This window comes from Orycteropus afer, unplaced genomic scaffold (genome assembly GCF_000298275.1).
Source record: "Orycteropus afer afer isolate SDZICR_OR568_19922 unplaced genomic scaffold, OryAfe1.0 scaffold00028, whole genome shotgun sequence".
Lineage (NCBI taxonomy): Eukaryota > Metazoa > Chordata > Mammalia > Tubulidentata > Orycteropodidae > Orycteropus > Orycteropus afer.
This window is the reverse complement of record NW_006921615.1, coordinates 9,349,350-9,367,350: the sequence shown is the minus strand read 5'-3', so window position 1 is coordinate 9,367,350 and position 18,001 is coordinate 9,349,350. Positions and strand designations below refer to the sequence as shown.

At 34.9% G+C, this 18,001-nt stretch overlaps 1 protein-coding gene across 1 annotated transcript in view; it reads right to left on the bottom strand.

The window, feature by feature from the left end:
* USP6NL (USP6 N-terminal like) overlaps nt 1-18,001 on the bottom strand; it is a 257,499-nt gene that overhangs the window by 52,374 nt on the left and 187,124 nt on the right. Inside the window, exons 6-9 of the mRNA XM_042780231.1 lie at nt 15,319-15,426; nt 7,175-7,284; nt 4,822-4,870; nt 2,781-2,901 (exon numbers count right to left, since the gene is read on the bottom strand). Coding sequence (XP_042636165.1) covers nt 2,781-2,901; nt 4,822-4,870; nt 7,175-7,284; nt 15,319-15,426 — 388 coding nt within the window. The remainder of the gene's footprint in view (nt 1-2,780; nt 2,902-4,821; nt 4,871-7,174; nt 7,285-15,318; nt 15,427-18,001) is intronic.

Below are 18,001 nucleotides of genomic sequence, written 5' to 3'. Positions count from 1 at the left end.
CCTTTTCTTTGTTGAAGAGGGTCTGTGCAATCCTTCTGCCTAGTCCGCCATCTTGCCCCGCCTCCAATATCCCATATTTCCTAAATTTTTATCACTTTTTAATCTTCTCTATAATCCATATTTACCATGAGTGAAAATAAACTGGCACTATATGATCAAGGTATCTCAAAAATAAAATTGTATTTTCACCCAACATACAACATAATTTAAAACAGTTCTAGAAAGTATGCAATTATAAATGATAAGTTAGCAATGATTTTGTGTATTTGACTTGTTGAATGTTGCATTCTATTTTTATTCATATATTTCTTTTCAGATATTCTATATGATTAAAGAGGACAAATACATAATTGAGTATATGATTTCTCCACATTAGTATTTTCCAACATAGGTTGAACGTAACTTTACAAGATATTCTGTACTTTTATAAAAGAACCCAGGAGAAATGCTGTATATATCGTGTACACACACATACACACACACAGCACATATTATATATATTCCCTTCTTGGATACTAATGATGCAAATGAACTTACTAATGTTTCTGAATTGTCCTATGGAGTAAAGAAACTTATTTGCCTTAGTTTGACTCAATCTTTCAGACTTTGATCTTAGAGTCCATTTTCCCCTACAGAACATATTTCCAAAAAATGAAACTATGTTCATCCAAGAACCTAAGGAACTAATGTTCTTTGGAACACTGTTGGGAAAATTGCTTTGTAATCTTCTGGGCAGGATTATTACTTAACTAATTCTAAGTTTTCTAAGATATGTGTAAAAATTTCCAGACATAGAGTTTCTATTCCTCTCTTATATTTTCTCGTGAAATGATTTCATTAAAAAAAAAAAAAGTTCTCTATCAGTGCCACTTTCATGGTCAATCTGACAGGAATGACTATAGGAAGAATTTCAAGAAAAGTCTGATTTTGGAAAAGTCAATATCCTTGAATAATCACCACTAGATCAAAGATGCTAAGGCATCAAACATTTCTTCACTTTTCAGTGATATCTCAGAGTTGATACTAAATCTGGTTTTCCCTAGCCCCCACTTTAATTCTATATATTTATACTTTCATGGAAGAAATGCAAAGAATTGAGGTTACTTTTACTTTACAGAATTACATGGGCAGACCTAGAAAGAAACCTACCCATAATAATGACCTAAACTGTACTGCAAATACAAATGTTAGGACAACATTTGATAACAATTGTTATCAAGAATTGATAACACTTTACCAAGGAAACTAGTGATGATAATTCCTGAAAATGAGCTATCAAATTTGTTTAAAAGAAATGACTGCTTTTCAAATAGAGCAATCTTCCAAATAATTACATACCACTTCAATCACAACATTCTGTTGTGCTTCAAACTATATCAGCAACACCATCCCACAGTAAAGCAAAATAAAGCTTGTTGAAGAGTTATAATTTTTGTTCAACAATCCTTTTCAAATGATACGGCCTACTGGAGGGTAGTTCAATATGATAATGCAGCTTACTTTTGCAATCTACAGGATGCAAAATGTCCCCAGTTAGTTATTCTGTAGATAGTATTTGTTTAAAAAAAAAAAAATGGCAAGGAAAATTAAGGGAGAAAGATAAATGCAAACACACACACACAGTGTCACACAATACCCTCACAAAAATCACATGTTAAGAGTGTGAAACAGTAAATTATGGAAGGCTATCTTTTTGAAAATGTTAAACTATCACTTTAAGCATGTGACAGATTCCCCACCATTATATATTACCACATTTGACAGTGATTGACATAATAAAGGTCAGTCCTGGATTATTCATCAATATTCCTCTCTCCTGAGAGTGATTTAACTTTTACAGATAATTCTGCAAACTTTTATGCTCTGAACATTTTTGGTTTAACATAAAACACTGGTCCTTCAGAACCGACTCTCTAACTTCAGAAAGGCTTTTTAAAATGTAGATGATCTATTCTTGAGTAACTAATGTTGAAATTATTCTTAAGTTGGTATTACCACATGGATGACATTGGGAAAATAGTGTCTGTAATGGACAAATGGTAATTTTAGTTCCAAGACAATTTACAATTCAAGCTCTTTAAAATACAGTTTATCACATATGCTTAGCAAATGTAAAGAAAAAGTGTTAAGAACGCTCTGCTATTTTGAAAACCAATCAAGTATGCAAGTTTTGAAATATTAACCAATCAAGTGTCTAGAAGGTGTTATTAGCTTTTTATTTAAAATAGCATCAATTTTATGGCTGGAAAACTAAAAACAAAACAAAACAAGCAACAACAACAACAAAAAACCCCAATCACTTGAAATATACAGCTAGTTAACTATTAAGCACCATTTCTTTAAACACCTGTCATTTCTCTATTACTACTTTTGACAGAGATTTACATACCACAATATCTAGTCCATGGTAAACATTTCACCAAAATGATAATTCCTTAACTGTCTAAAAGTTTTGACCAAAAGTATCTTGCACTTCTCCCAGTAATAAAGCTTTTTCTGAATTTTTCTGACTTTAAATTAGTTTCTTTTGATTGGAAGCAACTAAAGTAAGAATTTTAAGATGCCAACAATATATTTCAAGGAAAAGACATAGGAAAATATATGAACAGAGAAGTTAAATGAAGAAAAATGAAATAAGAAATTAGCAACCAACATTCATTAAATGAACAAGACTCTGGACATTAAGTTTGTTATTATTAGCTCTACCTAGCATCTTCTAATGCTCTAATTTTACCACTTCCCCTTGTCTATTTTTATTTTAAAATATGAAATTTTCTTACCATGCATGGCATGTTTGGGGCCTGAGAACAGTTTGACCAGGGCCCAGAAGGCATCTTCTTCATTCATATACATAAGGAGTAAAGCTGTGATCTGGCTCATTCCCTGACAGTATCCAACTTCCTAAAGAGTAAATGAGTACAAAAAAAACTTTTTTTTTTTTTTAAAGTCATATTACATGTATCTGCACTTATAAAACTGTGATCCATAAAATATAAGAAAATGCCTAAACATCTTATTTAGTGGGCAATTTAGAGAGTGTTATTCTCATTTCTTTATAGTATTATGTCTCATATTATAAAAGAGTTAAATTATGTTCAAGAATAAATGTAGAGTTATAGACAAATTCTACCTATTTTACTGCTGTTTGTTCAATACTGCTGTACCTTCTTCCAAGAGCACTCATTTCTTTTCACATATGATTCTCAGCTCACTATTCCTCTTCTCTACTCAGAAGTTGGCAAATTTTTCTCCTTCCACAAGTCTCAATTTGATGTTTCCGTTTCCTCTGGATTCTTGAGTAGATACATTTTAGATTGCCCTTCCAGCCTACAGCTCCTCTCTGAGAACTGCCCACTGCCCCCACAGTCCCTGCTTCATGTTGTGGCCTTAGGGATTCATGTTTGTGCCATATGAATCATAGCTGTTGGACCAGAGGAGGACATCAGAGCTAGAGGAGTAATTAGTTGGCTGAGAGTGACTGATCAGATTCTCTCTCTATGAAATTTAAACAAAGCCACAGACTGTAATCATATGGTGGTATAAACTTGACAGAATGGTCATATTGACTCTGTGGACATAATGTTAGCCATGTAAAAATTGATAAGTAGGCAAAGAAAACCAATTTGAAGGGAGAAATAATGTAAACAGTTCATAGAGACAATCACCGCATGGCCCTAGACAAGGAAAAAATGGCTCTCTCTCTCTCTTACTGAAGGCTTTGACTTCCCAGTTATAGTTCCTATGAGGTCCAACTATTGCTTCTTTTCTGTGAGAAATCTTTTTAATAAACCCCTTTTTAACTTGCCCTCATTTTAGTGACTTTCTGTTCCTTGTAACTTAAAGGTCTTCATTATAACAGAGATGATATTTCTCAAGGTTCAAACGTCCTCACTGGAACCCAGTTAACAAGCATTTATTTAACACCTGCTTTATGATCAACACTAATTAACCTTTCTCCAACTTACCTTCTCCCCCTGGAGTGGTAAATGCCTTAAGAACAGCATATTCTGTTACCAAAGAGTTTCATTTTAGCCCATCCCTGGGAACAGCAAGTGCATGTGTTGACCTATTTGGACCTTACCTAATGGATAAACTAAGATTCTAAAAGGCAACCTTCTAGGAGCAATGAAGAGTTATCTAAAGAGTTAAGCAAAAACTAATCTAGCTCTTAAAACGGCACATCACAATTAAGAAGGCAGGTGCGTTTTTCTGGGTTTATTTATACAGAGTTGATCTTAAACTAAGAAAAACACACTCTAAGAACAAAGCCCAATAACACTTTGGCCAGAAGTATTCCGGTCATGGGGCATTTTAAGTGTTTTCTTTTAGAGGGAGAATCAAGCAGGGTGGAGAATAAGATGGAGGTGGAAATATTTAAGGGTTTTTGGAGCTAAGACTGAGTCAAAGAGGAAGGAAAAAGCGGGACAAGGGGAAAAGAAAGTGAGAAGACCCATATTTCTAACACTATATGAGAATCATCTCCAATTTCCCATCCTGGTCCTGCTCATTCTGTTTTATTTGCTTAAAAAGAAAAAATCAAACAACATAAAGCTTAACAATCTAGAGAGAGAGAAACGTGAGCTTCACTGGCATACTTTGGTCGTACTTAGGTCTTTCCACTTCCATATCAGCTCTGCTCTAAGACCCTAGGGTTACCAGAGGAGCTTTAAGCAGAGAACAACCAGAGAGGTAAAAGGGACAGTGGAGACCATCTAGTCTTGAGCTGAAGAAATGTGGCCTAGAGTACCTTGTGCCAAAAGAGTAACTCTAGTTCCTCAGAATACAATTCAAAGAACTACAGACAAATGTGTTCTAACTTACCGTATTATAAATAGAATATGCAGCAAGAACATGGAATAAAGATTGTTGCCTAGAGAAAAAAACATTTACATTAAACATAACTTATTTCACATATATTTTAAATGACAAACATTTTTAAAATAAGTTCGGTGAAGACAAATAAATCCAAATAAACTACTGATGTAATAAAGAAATGATTCCAAGTTCAAATTTAAATAATATTCTATATGGTCTAAATTTGAGACTAGATTGCATTCATTCTGACAGAAAAATACTAGACTTAATTTGTTGGCTTCTTTTGTTGAACTCTCTCACTCTAAAATCAACACCATAGAAAAAACTGCTTTAAAAGAACGGTGGAATGGACTTTTAAAGATTTGGTTACAACACCAGTTACATGGCACTAACTTGTAGAGCTGGGGCAATGTCCTCCAAGATACTGTATATGTTCTAAATCAGTGTCCAATCTATGGTGCTACTTTGCCTATAGTCAGGATTCACAGGTCCAGGAATGAAAGAGTGGAAATGGGAGTGGCACTAGTCATTGTTATCTCTACTAATCCACTCCAACACTTTTGTTTCCTTCTGATCTCTGTGATCATGGGCTCTGCTGGCCTAGAAGTTTAGGAGCTATAATAATGGTTCCACTGAACTGGAAGTTGAAACTGTCACCCAGCTCTTTAGCCTTCTCATGTTTCTAAAACAACAGGCAAAGAAGGGGGTTACTGTACTGACTGAGGTGACTGATGTTCACTACCAAGGGAAATTAGGTTGCTACTACACATGGAGGTAAGAAAGAGTATGTATGAAATACAAGATTTGGCTTAGTATTACCATGCCCTGTGATTAAAGTTAATGGAAAATTGCAACAACCTAATTCAGCCAGGATTATTAATGGCCTAGGTCCTTCAGGAATCAGGCTGAGAACCATGACCAGCTGAGGTACTCGCTGAGGGCAAAGGAAACATGGAATAGTAATGAAAGAAGAGAAGTTATAAATACTAGCTATGACCATACGGCCAGCTGCTGAAATAAGGACTGCAATAGTTGTAAGTATTTCTTTCTTATTTTGTTATGATTGTTTGTATATACATTAACTAAGTATTTTTGTTTTCTTCTCATTCCCTTATCATCTAAAAAAAAAGATGTATTAATAATTGTTGACTTTGTATCATACTATATAAGTTATAGAATATCAAAGAATAATGAACATCACCTAAAGACTGCATCCTCTTGTGGGGAAAGGGTTAGAAAATTTTCAGTTGTAAGCACATTTTAGTGTATCATGTTAGGCAGAGGTATGACTCTGTTATTCTTTTGTATGTGTGAGTGTGTTAAATATAAATGCAAGAAATCATCTGTTATATAAACATTCTTTATGTGTATAATTCAATGACATTAGTTATGCTTATCTGTTATTGTCTTTATTTGGATATGAAGAATGGTTTAAGAAGACATGTATGAGTGCTTAGCTGACAAGGGTGGGTTATGATGGCACTTATACGTGTCAACCTGGCTAAGCTACAGTACCCATTTATTCAACTGAATGCAAATATAGATGTGATTAAACTACATAATCATTTGACTTTAAGTAGGGAAAATTATCCTAGATAACCTGGATAGATCTGATTCAATCAGTTACAAGGCCTCAAGAGCAGAGCTGGGTCTACCCTGTGGGTAGTAGCTTCTTTTGTTGAACTCTGTGGGTACCCGCCTGTGGGTTGTAGCTTCAGCTCATGTCCAAAAGTTCCAACTTATCCTTCCTGATAGCCTGCCTTATGGATTTCAGACATGCGTAGTTATCCTGCACAAACACATAAGCTGGTTCCTTGCAATACATCTCTTAATATTTATCTCCTACTGGTTTTGTTTTCTTGCTGAACTCTGACTGATACAGAGGTCAGCAAATTGTGAATCTCATTCATAAACTGTCATAGCAATGATACATTCAATGTCAGACAATATGTAGTGCAAATGCCCTGATAGTTATATTTACTCAGTTTTCAAATAATCATTAATTTCCTTTTTTTTTTTCAGCCTCATTTATGTATAGGGTCAAAATTCTACGGATATATTTATCAGTGGCACAGTTCTCAAGGAATAATACAATCTCTCATTTCTTTTCTAAGTCTTTTAATAAAATTACCATATATTTTCAAAATTTCAAGATCAGAAAATGATTATTTTCCAGTTGTATAATACCTATTATGTCAAAAGGTTAAAAAATTTTAAAATTAAATTAGAAACTAAGTTTCACAAAACACAGACTCAAATGATCCACATTCTAGATACTCAAAAGTTTAAATTAATAAAGACTTTGACAAAAAGTATTTATAAATTCTATTTACATTTCATAATATTAAACTTTACTTACTTAACACCATATCTGTCTCGAAACATAATATGATCCCTGAATGTGCGGTTGACATCAAGGTCAATTTGTCTGATATCCGGTGAACAACCCCGTGCTCTGTGTTTTAATTTCTGAAGATGAAAAAGAGGAAAAGAAAGCACATTTTTTATGGAAATCAGTTATTGAAAGTCTATGAAAAATAGTTAAATAAATTTTTTAAAAGAAAATCATTTCCATAGTCAAAAATCAAAATATAAGAAGGTACACAAGGAAAGTTTCCCTCCCACACATGCCCTGATCTACTCTGTTGCCATCTTCCTTCCTCCCTTATCAACTTTTTCCCTTTCATCCCATCAATATAGTTTGGTTTTTTAAATTTAAATTTTGTACTTTGTGTTACTAAGACTATGTAAAAGCTCTTCATAGCTAAGCCATGTAATTCTACCTTTTTTTTTTCTTTCCAGCACAGTATTTTTGTTTTCCTTGGAGCTTATCATTGCCTTGTTTCTTAATTTGCTTCATTTTCTCCCTTGAATTCAATCCCAAATGCACTTTAAGTTGCATAAATCACTTCTGGAGATGTTCAAAGAGAATAGGTATCCTACCAATTTCATCTTCTTAAAGACATTTTGCTGAGGTTTCTGGCTGCGCCAGTGTTGGCTTGTTGATGTCTCAGCCTGCTGCACAGTTGGGGTCCTGAAATCTCTCTTTACTCTTCCAGGACTTCTCTTTGCTTTTCTCTTGTGTTGAGTCCTGTTTTCTGGATCTTGTATCTTCTACTTTCTTGATTCATTCCCTTGTGCTACAGGAAAACATCCTCCAGTAGCTCCTGTGAAAGGGTGCATGGAAGATAAATCTTTTGAAACTTTGAATGTCTGATAAATCTATTCTCTATTTAACTGTTTGGCTGTTTTAGAAGAGCAAGTTGGAAAATATTTTTGCTCAAAAGGCACTGTTTCACTGTCTTCTAGCTTCCAGTGTTGCCATTCTAATTCTTGCTTCTTTATATGAAATGTTTTTTTTTTTTTTTTCTCCTTGCTAGAAGCTTATAGGAGGTTTTTGTTCTCCATGTTCTGAAACTTCACATCTCTGTTCTTGATGTGGATCTATTTTCATCCACAGAACTGGGCACTTGACTGATCCTTTCTGTCCTAAAAACTCATACTCATGTCTCTGAATTCTGAGGCATTTTCTTCGATAATTCCTTGGTTGATTTCCTCATGCCCCTACCCTCATTCCCATTTTCTCTTTCTGGAACTCTTATTATTATTACAATGTGGGATCTGCTGGGTTGCCATTTAACTTTCTCCATTATTTTCTATCTCTGTCTTTTTTATCTTCTTTCTGGGAAATTTCTTTAATTTTTATTTTCAAATCCTCCTTCTAAGTTTTTCATTTTCTTATTATTTTTTATAGTCATAACTTCTTTGTTCTTCTTTGTTATATGAAAAATTGTTCATTTTCCATAGCATCCTGTACTTACCTTATGGATGCAATATCTATATACAGCTCTCTGAAGATATTAATGGTTTTTTTTTTTTTTAATGTTTTCTTCCTGCTGTATAGTCTGTTTTTTACAACTTGCCTTTTTTCCCCCATTTTTTTGTTTTGGTTTGTCTTTCATGTTAGCTTCTCTCCTCAAATGAGTAGTGTGATACTTCATTATCTGTTAATTCTTAAAAGTAGGACACTAAAAAGTGGACTGAAAGTTCTTGGTGCAAGGTTGGGGCTTCCAAATTGTGGTCTTCATTTTAGAGTTATCTGGTTGGGCAGTTTCACTGGGGTCCCCCTGATGCCAATACCTGTGGGTTTATTCTCTTAGATTGGTCAGATTCTTCAAAGAAGGCTCTTCCAAACTCCTGCCTAAAAAAAAAACATCTAGCGTCCAATGTTCTGGAAACTGAGTGGAGGAAACACTTGGAATGTCCAAAATTCAGAATATTCAAGGCCTCTGCTTTCATTACAGCAGCCCCACCCTCAGCAATGTTGTATGTCTGTCTCATCCAGAGGCCTGTTTTATCCTCTCTAAACAGTAAATCTTCAGTCTTGTGCCAGAGTGGAAGAAGGGATCTAAGGAGCTAACAGTTTTTTTTTTTTTTTTAATTGTGATTTGGGTGAAGATTTAGAGAGCAAATTCACTTTCTATCAGCAGTTCACATACACTTTGTCTCATGTCATTGACCACAGTTTACCACAATGCAACAGCTCCCCTCCCACTCCTTCCCCATAGTTACCACTTCCCAGTGTCCATCCTTCTATACTCTCCTGCCCCCTGAGCTGTCTCCCTGTGCATAAGCAGCCCTTCCTTCTCCCATGATTGTTCTCTCCAAGGCGTGTGTCTACTTGAGGATTTACCTCACATGCCTGAACTTTGTTTGGCTGGAAACCACAGGTGTGGGTTCAATTCTAGACCTGAAGGGCAGCTAGGGGCCATAGTCTCAGTGGTTCCACCAGGCTCTATTGGACCAGCAAACCTGGTCAAACCATCTTTTTTTTTTTTTCCCTTCAAATGATTTTGAGTTTTGTTCCACATTGTTCTCCCTCTCTATCCAGGATCTCCTACATCCCTTCCAAGTGGATGACAGTGGTAGCCAGGCACCATCTAGTTCTTCTGGTCTCATAGTTGTATAGGTTGCAGATCAGATGGTGTACCAGTTGCGAGGACTGATTGTTTCCATTAATTTTGGTTTTCTTCTTTCTTCTTTGCTCTTGACAAGGAGAGACCCATCATTGCATCTAGATGGCAGCTTGCTAGCTTTTAAGATCCCAGTCGCTACTCTAATAGTTTTTTAAACAGGCTTTCAATTATTTTTGTTCTTTAGCTTTTCCTCCACTTCCTGATGTTGGCAATTACTGAATCTTTTGGAGACTTTGAGATATAAATCAACTTGCTCTTCCAATTTCCCACTGCCAGCCCAAAATTTATCTTTATCAGGTTTGCTAAGTTTACTAAATGTATATCTACATTCTGGTTTCCAAAAATAGGTGACTGTTATCTCTTATTTTCTTATTCTTTGGGGATTTGCCTTTCTTGAAAACCCTATGCCGTCCATTGGGACCTCTGGTAGCGTAGTACCTACGGCACTTGACTGCTAACCAGAAGGCTGGTGGTTCAAACCCACCAGCCACTCCTCAGAAGCAAGGTTGGGCAATCTTCTTCCGTAGTGATACCGCCTCAGAAACCCAAGGAGGGGTTGCTATACGTCGGGTCCGACTCGAGGGCAAATAACAACAACAGCATGCTGTCCACTTAATTTCAGGAGGAAGGGGCACTAAATGAGTATGTTTAATCTTCATGTTTAACTAATAGTGAGATTAAGTTTATATTAATTTATACTTAACCATGTTTAAGTACAATTAAACATCTATATACACATGTTATACTGACCCATTTATAATGTACTGGTCATACACATTTATACTGAAATCAACCTCCCCCCAAAAAAAAAAGAAAAAAAACAACAACCCAGTGCCATCAAGTCAATTTCAACTTATAGACCTGCTTCATAGGGTTTCCAAAGCTATAAATCTTTATGGAAGCAGACTGCCTCATCTCTCACCTGCAAAGTGGCTGGTAGGTTTGAACCGCCCACCTTTTGGTTAGTAGCCAAGTGTTTTAACCACTGTACCACCAGAACTCCTTAATCAACTCTAAGTACATATGAAAATATAAGTGTTAACTCTTAAGTTAAACATGGAAAGAAGGTAGGTATATCTGGAATATGTCTGTGTTTTAAATGTTTTGTTAAAAAAAAACAAAAAACACAACCACTGTGATGGAATCGGACCCTACTCGTAGCGACCCCTCCTTGGGTTTCCAAGGTGGTATCACTACGGAAGTAGATTGCCCAACCTTCTTTCCATTTTGTTAGGATACATATTTTCATGTTTTGAGGTGGGATCTTCAAAGAAGGGCAGCTTCTGTAGCTTTTTAAAATATGAAGAATATTTGCAGTATATTTCAGAGTGGAGAAGATATTTACAGTGCTGTATAAGAATCATAAAATCACTGAAATAATACTGTATGTTATTTCTGATAAAAGTTGCTTCAGAAGACATTACAAAAATGTACCTTTAAATAAACAAACAAAAAAACCTGTACATGTTTGTTCTTTTAATATCTAAGGAAAAAAACACATAATGGGCAAGTCAAGAGATTTCAATTATTGTCCTACAACAAACCTCCTGGTAAAAGACTGACTATAGAAACATAGGAAGAACATGTTTGACAAGACATAATTTTTTTTTTAAAAAAAAAGCTTTAAAATAAAATTTAATGGAAGAGAGAAAAACACCCAAGTATACTTACAATATCAGCTACGCCAGAGGACAAAAAAGTCCAACATAAAAAAAGCCTTATGACTTTTTTTCATAAGTAATAAGAAAAGCCCCATTAAGTTAGGGGGGAAAAAAGAAGTATTTATGGTGTATAATATTTACAAGCTTATGCGCAGAATACAGGAATTCAAACACATTTATCTTAATGAAAGGAGGCAAACAGATTCTACTGTTATCTCTGAGGTTGGGGGGGTTAAGATCCATAAATGTCACCATAATATTAAAAATAAACATGTTATTTAAAACAAACAAACAATAAGAGACTAGTATTGATTTGGGTGAAAGGAAAGGCAATTTACCAAAAGCAAGTGACCAACCACAGTAACACTAAGGAAAAGGAAGACACAGAGAGATGCACAAGAGGTACAGGCAACAAAGATAAACACTTTTACAAACACAACACTAGCTTATCCATAACGATAATAATCATTAATCAATGAGTGGAAACATAGGCGGACAGGCTGAATGATCAGGTATGTCTAGGCAAAAGGGAAGACATCCATGACCATATTTAAGTTTGGGAGATGATATTTCTACATACATATTTGTATGTGCGGTAAATATGTCCATATACATAATAGTGCCAACAGGGGGCAAAGTTATGATAACTTCTTAGCCACAGCCAACCACCCTGAGGGAGCAAGTTGTTGGGCTCATGGGCTCAGGACCATGTTGCAGGGGACATCAAGCTCAATTGGCATAAGTTACTACACAAAAACACTGTTCTACATCTTACTTTAGTAAGTAGTGACTGGGGCCTTAAAGGCTTGCAAGTGGCCATCTAAGAGAAAACTGGTCTCTCCTTGTCCGGAGCAAAGAAAAATGAAGAAAACCAAAGGTGCATGGAAACAATTAGCCCAAGGGACTAGTGGACCATGTGAACCTCAGCCTACATGACCCTGAGACCAGAAGAACTAGATGGTGCCTGGCTACCACCATCAATCACTCAGAAAGGGATCAGTCTAAGAGATCCTGGATAGAGTGGGAGAAAAATGTGGGAACAAAATTTGAAATCAGAAAAAAAAAAAAAAAAAAAAACCAGGCTTATTGGTTTGATAGAGACTGGTGAAACCCCCAAGATTATGTTCCCTAGTTACCCTCCAGGCCTAGAACTGAACTCATTCCCATGGCTTCCAGCCAAATAGACAGGAATATAGGGTGAACATGTACACCTGGTAGGTTCACTCCTTAGCAATTAACCATAAGACATCAAGAGGACAGTATCTGCACAGAGAGAAAGCTCAGAGGGTAGGAATGCATGAGAAAGGACACAGGGGAAAAGTAGCTACAGTGAGAAAGTAGGAAGAGGGCTATTATATTGTGGGAATTGCAATCAATGTCATGAAACAAAACTGTAAGACCTATTGTATGGAAAATGAATTAGCTTTGTAAACTTTCACTCAAATTACATTAAAAAAGAAAAGAAAAAGCTAATGAACCTATAAACCTGAGGGCAGAAACACAGTGAAAAGCATGTTGATAAAATGTGTAATATCATTGTGTTTGGCCTATAACATTACTGAGCCAAGCTAAGGCTGTAGATAAGGTTGTTAACTACTATTGACTAAGGGCTACCATTTGTTAGCTGTATCACTAGACACAAGAGAGACAAATACAAATGAGTTGCAATGAAAAAAGTAAAACAAAACAGTAGAATGGAGTAAATGAGAGCACTGATTCAGGAGCCAGGACAGCCCAGATTTTAAATCCTGCCTCTGCCAGTTTCTAACCTTAGGGAATTTACTTAATCTTACTAAACTCAGTTTCCTCATCTGTAAAATAAAAATAATCATAATAAAAAGCTCTGCCTCTTAGCATTGTTGTAAGAAGAAAATGACTTAATTCACATGGAGCGTTTAGACTAGCATCCACACATGTTGTATAAAGTATTCAAATAATATTAGCTCTCCTCAAGGTAAAATAAGTACTGTATTTTAAAAATGCAGTAATAGAAGTTTCAAATTAAAAACTAATCCTTTTCTCTCTCCCTCCTTTATTTTTCTCCCTTTCAGAAATGAAGCCTACCTCAAACTGTTCCTATTCCATGAAGTCTTCCTGAATCATAAAGACCAACAGTGATTTCTTTTCTTTCCCTCTTTTGAACTATAGCAACTCTTTTCTTTTACTGTTTTAAAAGTATTTATCTACATGCTACTAGTATTAAATATTTTTATGGAATCATGTCTCCCTCAACAGAGAAGAAAAGTTTCTTGACATTGTACTTATTCACTTTTGTATGTTCTTTTGCATGTGGCACAGAACTTTATTCCAAGAAAGGACAAACAGGTAGACCAGGAAAACTTGAAGGCTCACAGCAGAGTCAATCCCTCAGATCTTTAAAATCTTAGCAGAATATGAGGAGGTAATTTTATTCTTACTGAAGTTCCAATTTGTGGAGGATGCTTGGAGAGCAATATATATCACTTGAGGAGAAACAGAATAGAAAAGAATGGTTGAGAAAAGAAGTTGGTTTAAAAATAATGCTAGCAGAAACTCAAACAGTAAGGTAGTGTTGAAAATTATGAGCATAAAACCACTGGGGGGCAAGTTATTTCTTTTGTTGCTGAACTACTGGTTTTTACCAAATGATTATCTCATATTAACTAGGCTTTGGAAATTTCATTCTTTATAGAAAAAGCCAAAAAAGATAACTGAAAATTATAGTCCTATTATTAGCAACTACATAAAAGTAATTTTTTTCTTTCATTAATTAAATACATATTTACTGAGCACCTACCATATTCCAGGCACACTATATTAACTGCTAGGGTTTTATTTTATACATGTTACCTCAGACATACTTCATTTCCAATAGTGGCTCTCTAAAACTATGAAACTAAAAACAAATACCTAATCAACAGTCTAAAATAATGTGAAAGTCGAAAATCCTCCGACAAAAACTCGTATAGTCTGTTCACGGTCCAAGCAGCTAATATCTTAAATCTTCTAGTCACACAAAATAAGCAACTCTGAATTAACCAGTATTTGTTACCTTTCATCTTAATGAAATTTTACCTGACTATACACAATATATAAAGAAAGAGAAAATTAAAATATTAAAAGAACATTCTAAAGTCCATTTTATAATTGGCTTTAGGCTTAAGCTAGCAATTATTTTTCTTTTTTCCAATTATTCTATTTTAATTTATCCTATTTATATGCATTTTTTAAGGAAAATATTTTTAAATTTATGGTCTAAGATTCTTAGATGATATATTTTATCATCTTTTAAAAATTTCTATTCCTTTCAAAGGTTAATGTAAAATTTAGGCTTAAAAAGGTATAGCTGAGATGACAAGGAGGTAAATTCAATGCACTGTTTAATTTAAGGAAGGCATTTCTGACCACTGAGTCAAAAGCTTAACATTAATAAGTAATAGTCTTGGGGACAAATTCTTTTTTCATATGTAAAGAAAACAATTAACCATACACAGGCAGCTGGTGGACAAATGGAATTCTGTTATTTTCCTATAAACTCTAAACTTGACACTGTAAATCTATTAACTGAAACTACACTGGAAAGGAGTGGCTACAATCAGGTATTACTCAATTTTCCTTACAAACATGCCCCAAGATTGATTCATCATTTTAACTTCCTTGTATGAAAAGCATTTGACAGCTATTGACTAATTAATAAAGAAAATATTATTTTCATTGAAGTATTTGTTTGAAAATTAGAACGAAAACTACAATAAACAAAAACAACAAACCAATGTAGCTTAAATATAATCCAAAGATGCTATGAATATCTCACATCACCTCGAAAGCTAAAAGAAATGGATCTTACTTTTTAATTTCAAAATAACAGGTTAGCTTCAGATACTCACACTATAAAGGTCTCTTGTTTCTTCTTTCATTTTAGGGATCTCAAGAAGTAGAGCCCAGACTTCACCTCTGAGCTGGAGTGGAATGCCTTTGTAAATTCTCCTGTGAAACTTATTAAATAAAAATTAAATACAGGGTTACAAACTGACAAAGGCTTAGACTAGGCACTTAAATCAAACTAATCAATATGTCAATCTTTTATTTTCAAAGTACTAATAGCAACTAATGAATATATTTTAGCATAACATATTTGGATCATGTCATCTCCACTTTTCAGATCAGAATGAAGAGACAGAGGCACTGCAAAGATAGAATAAACAAGTAAGAAAAGGTTAAACAGGCCTAGTTTTTTCACACTGTTAAGGAGGTGCTCCTTAAAGGTCAGGGAAACATACTCTGTGCTCTTTTTTAATACAGGTACTTCCCAAGTTGTCAATACCTGATTTGCACATTCCCTGTAATATAATTAACTTTCTTCCTTTTTCCTTATACATCTAAAAAATGTTTCATATAGCAAAAAGCTGCCTGGGTACAAAAGTGTCCCATGGAATGTATCAAGCTCCTTTCCTTCCATTTCATCACTCAGTTAATTCTACCACAAGCAATCTTCAGTCTTTTCTCTCTTTCTTTTCCTCCTTCTGATTCTACATCTTATAAAATGAATATAATGACCATGATACATTTAGTATCCATTTTTCTGCCCAATTAGACTCACTGAAATAAAGAGTCAGAGTAGGATAATATTAAGAGAATCCAAGAGCAGAAAGCATTAAAATAATGATAATATAACTGTGCCTAAAACTTAAAATATAAAAAGAATGTACAAATTATGTACACAAAATCACCTACAACAGGAAAAGGTATTATAAGAGTCAAAAATAACCCAACCATCTAGTTGATCCTGACTCATAGTGCCTTTATAGGACAGAGTGGAACTTCCCCATAGGTTTTCTAAGGCTATAAATCTTTACAGAAAGAGACTGCTTTATCTGTCTCCCACAGAGTGGCTCGTAGGTTCAAACTACCAACCTTTTGGTTAGCAGAATGCCTTAACCACTGTGCTACCAGAGCTTCTTAGATCCTAAAATAAGAATTTTAAGTCATGTTCATTGGTATTCAAATACTAGAGCTGTTACATGAGAAATAAAATTTACTACGGTTACATATTTTTCCTTATAAATTTTCAACTATCTTAGACCTTTTGGAAGGTTTGTAAAAAGCAAAATAGGAATAACATCAAAGCACAACAGTTAAAATAAAATTTGCTTATTCTCCAGGACAGTAATCCAGTTTACACTGTAGAGCATCTTTTACTTGACTATGTAGTATCTCCTGTTTTCTTCAATAGCTCTGTAATATAGACAAAGCATTTTGAATAAAAAAATTTGAATAAAAGCATTCTGAATGAATAATTATTCCATTTTAAAAGGAAAGAAACCAAGGTACAGAAAAGTAGTTTGCTTGGCCAAAGAGCTCAATCTTCTCCCCCTAATTCGTTCTTCCCAACCACACTACCTCCTAGAGATTACAACTTTATTAAAGTGTAAAATTTGTCAATGACTGGTTATTGCCAACTTATAAATTAAGTCATTCACTCATTCAAAAAAGGAAATCTCTGTAATTAATGTCTGCTTTGTGGCCAATTCTTACTATGTATTATGGCCTCACACATGAAAAAGTTCTCGTGGAGCTCATGGTATAGAGGGAAAGATAAATATGTAAGCAGATAATTATAACATAAACAGATAATCCTGTAAAATAAGGACACATCCACTAACTGTTTTCAGAGAAGAGCATCAAACCTTGGGGAAAGGAGGTGTGGTAGAGATAGACACCCCAGAGTTTGGCCAGGGTGGTAAAAAAAAAGAGTGGGAGGCATCATACCGTCTAGATCTGCACAAGGCAACATCAGGAGGTACTCAGTCCTAATATAAAAGGACAAACAGTATTCTAAGGTCTCCCTTAGAGTTTCATGGAGACCAGTTGCTGACAAATCAATTCTGACTCATGGTGGCCCCATGTATGTCAGAGTAAACCTAGGCTCTATCTTTGTGGGTTCTCATTGGGTGTCATCCTTGGAAACAGATCACTAGGCCTTTCTTCCAAGATGCCCTGGGTGGACTCAAACTGCCAACCTTTTGGTTAGCAGCCTACTACTTAACCGTTTGCACCACCCAGGAACTCTGAGACTATCTTAGAGATACTATATGGAAGAAGGGAGGAACTAACTCTGCATGAGAGAGTTAAGAAAGATTTCCTTTGGAGGAAATGACAATAACTCAATGCTGAAAGATACATAAGAATGTGCCAGTAAAAGGTAAATGAGATTGAGCTAGGGGCAAGTATAATGATGAATTAAATAGTTAAAATAATGTTAACAATGATTAACATTTTCTGCTTGTGTCTTGTGAAACATTATGCTATATACTATGTGAAATTTCAATTGATTCCTTGTAACATTCCTCAAGAGGAAGATACTATTATGATCAGCCCCACCATACAGATGAGAAAATTAAGATGTAGAAATGTTAAGTAATAGTCTAAATTCATGCAACTAATAGACCATGGTAAAAGGATTCAAATTCAAGCTGTCTGATTCCAAAGCCTATAGTCTGTACAACCATGATATAGAACTGCTACATGTTAGATTTTAACAACATTTAATATTACCATTTGAGAAAAAAT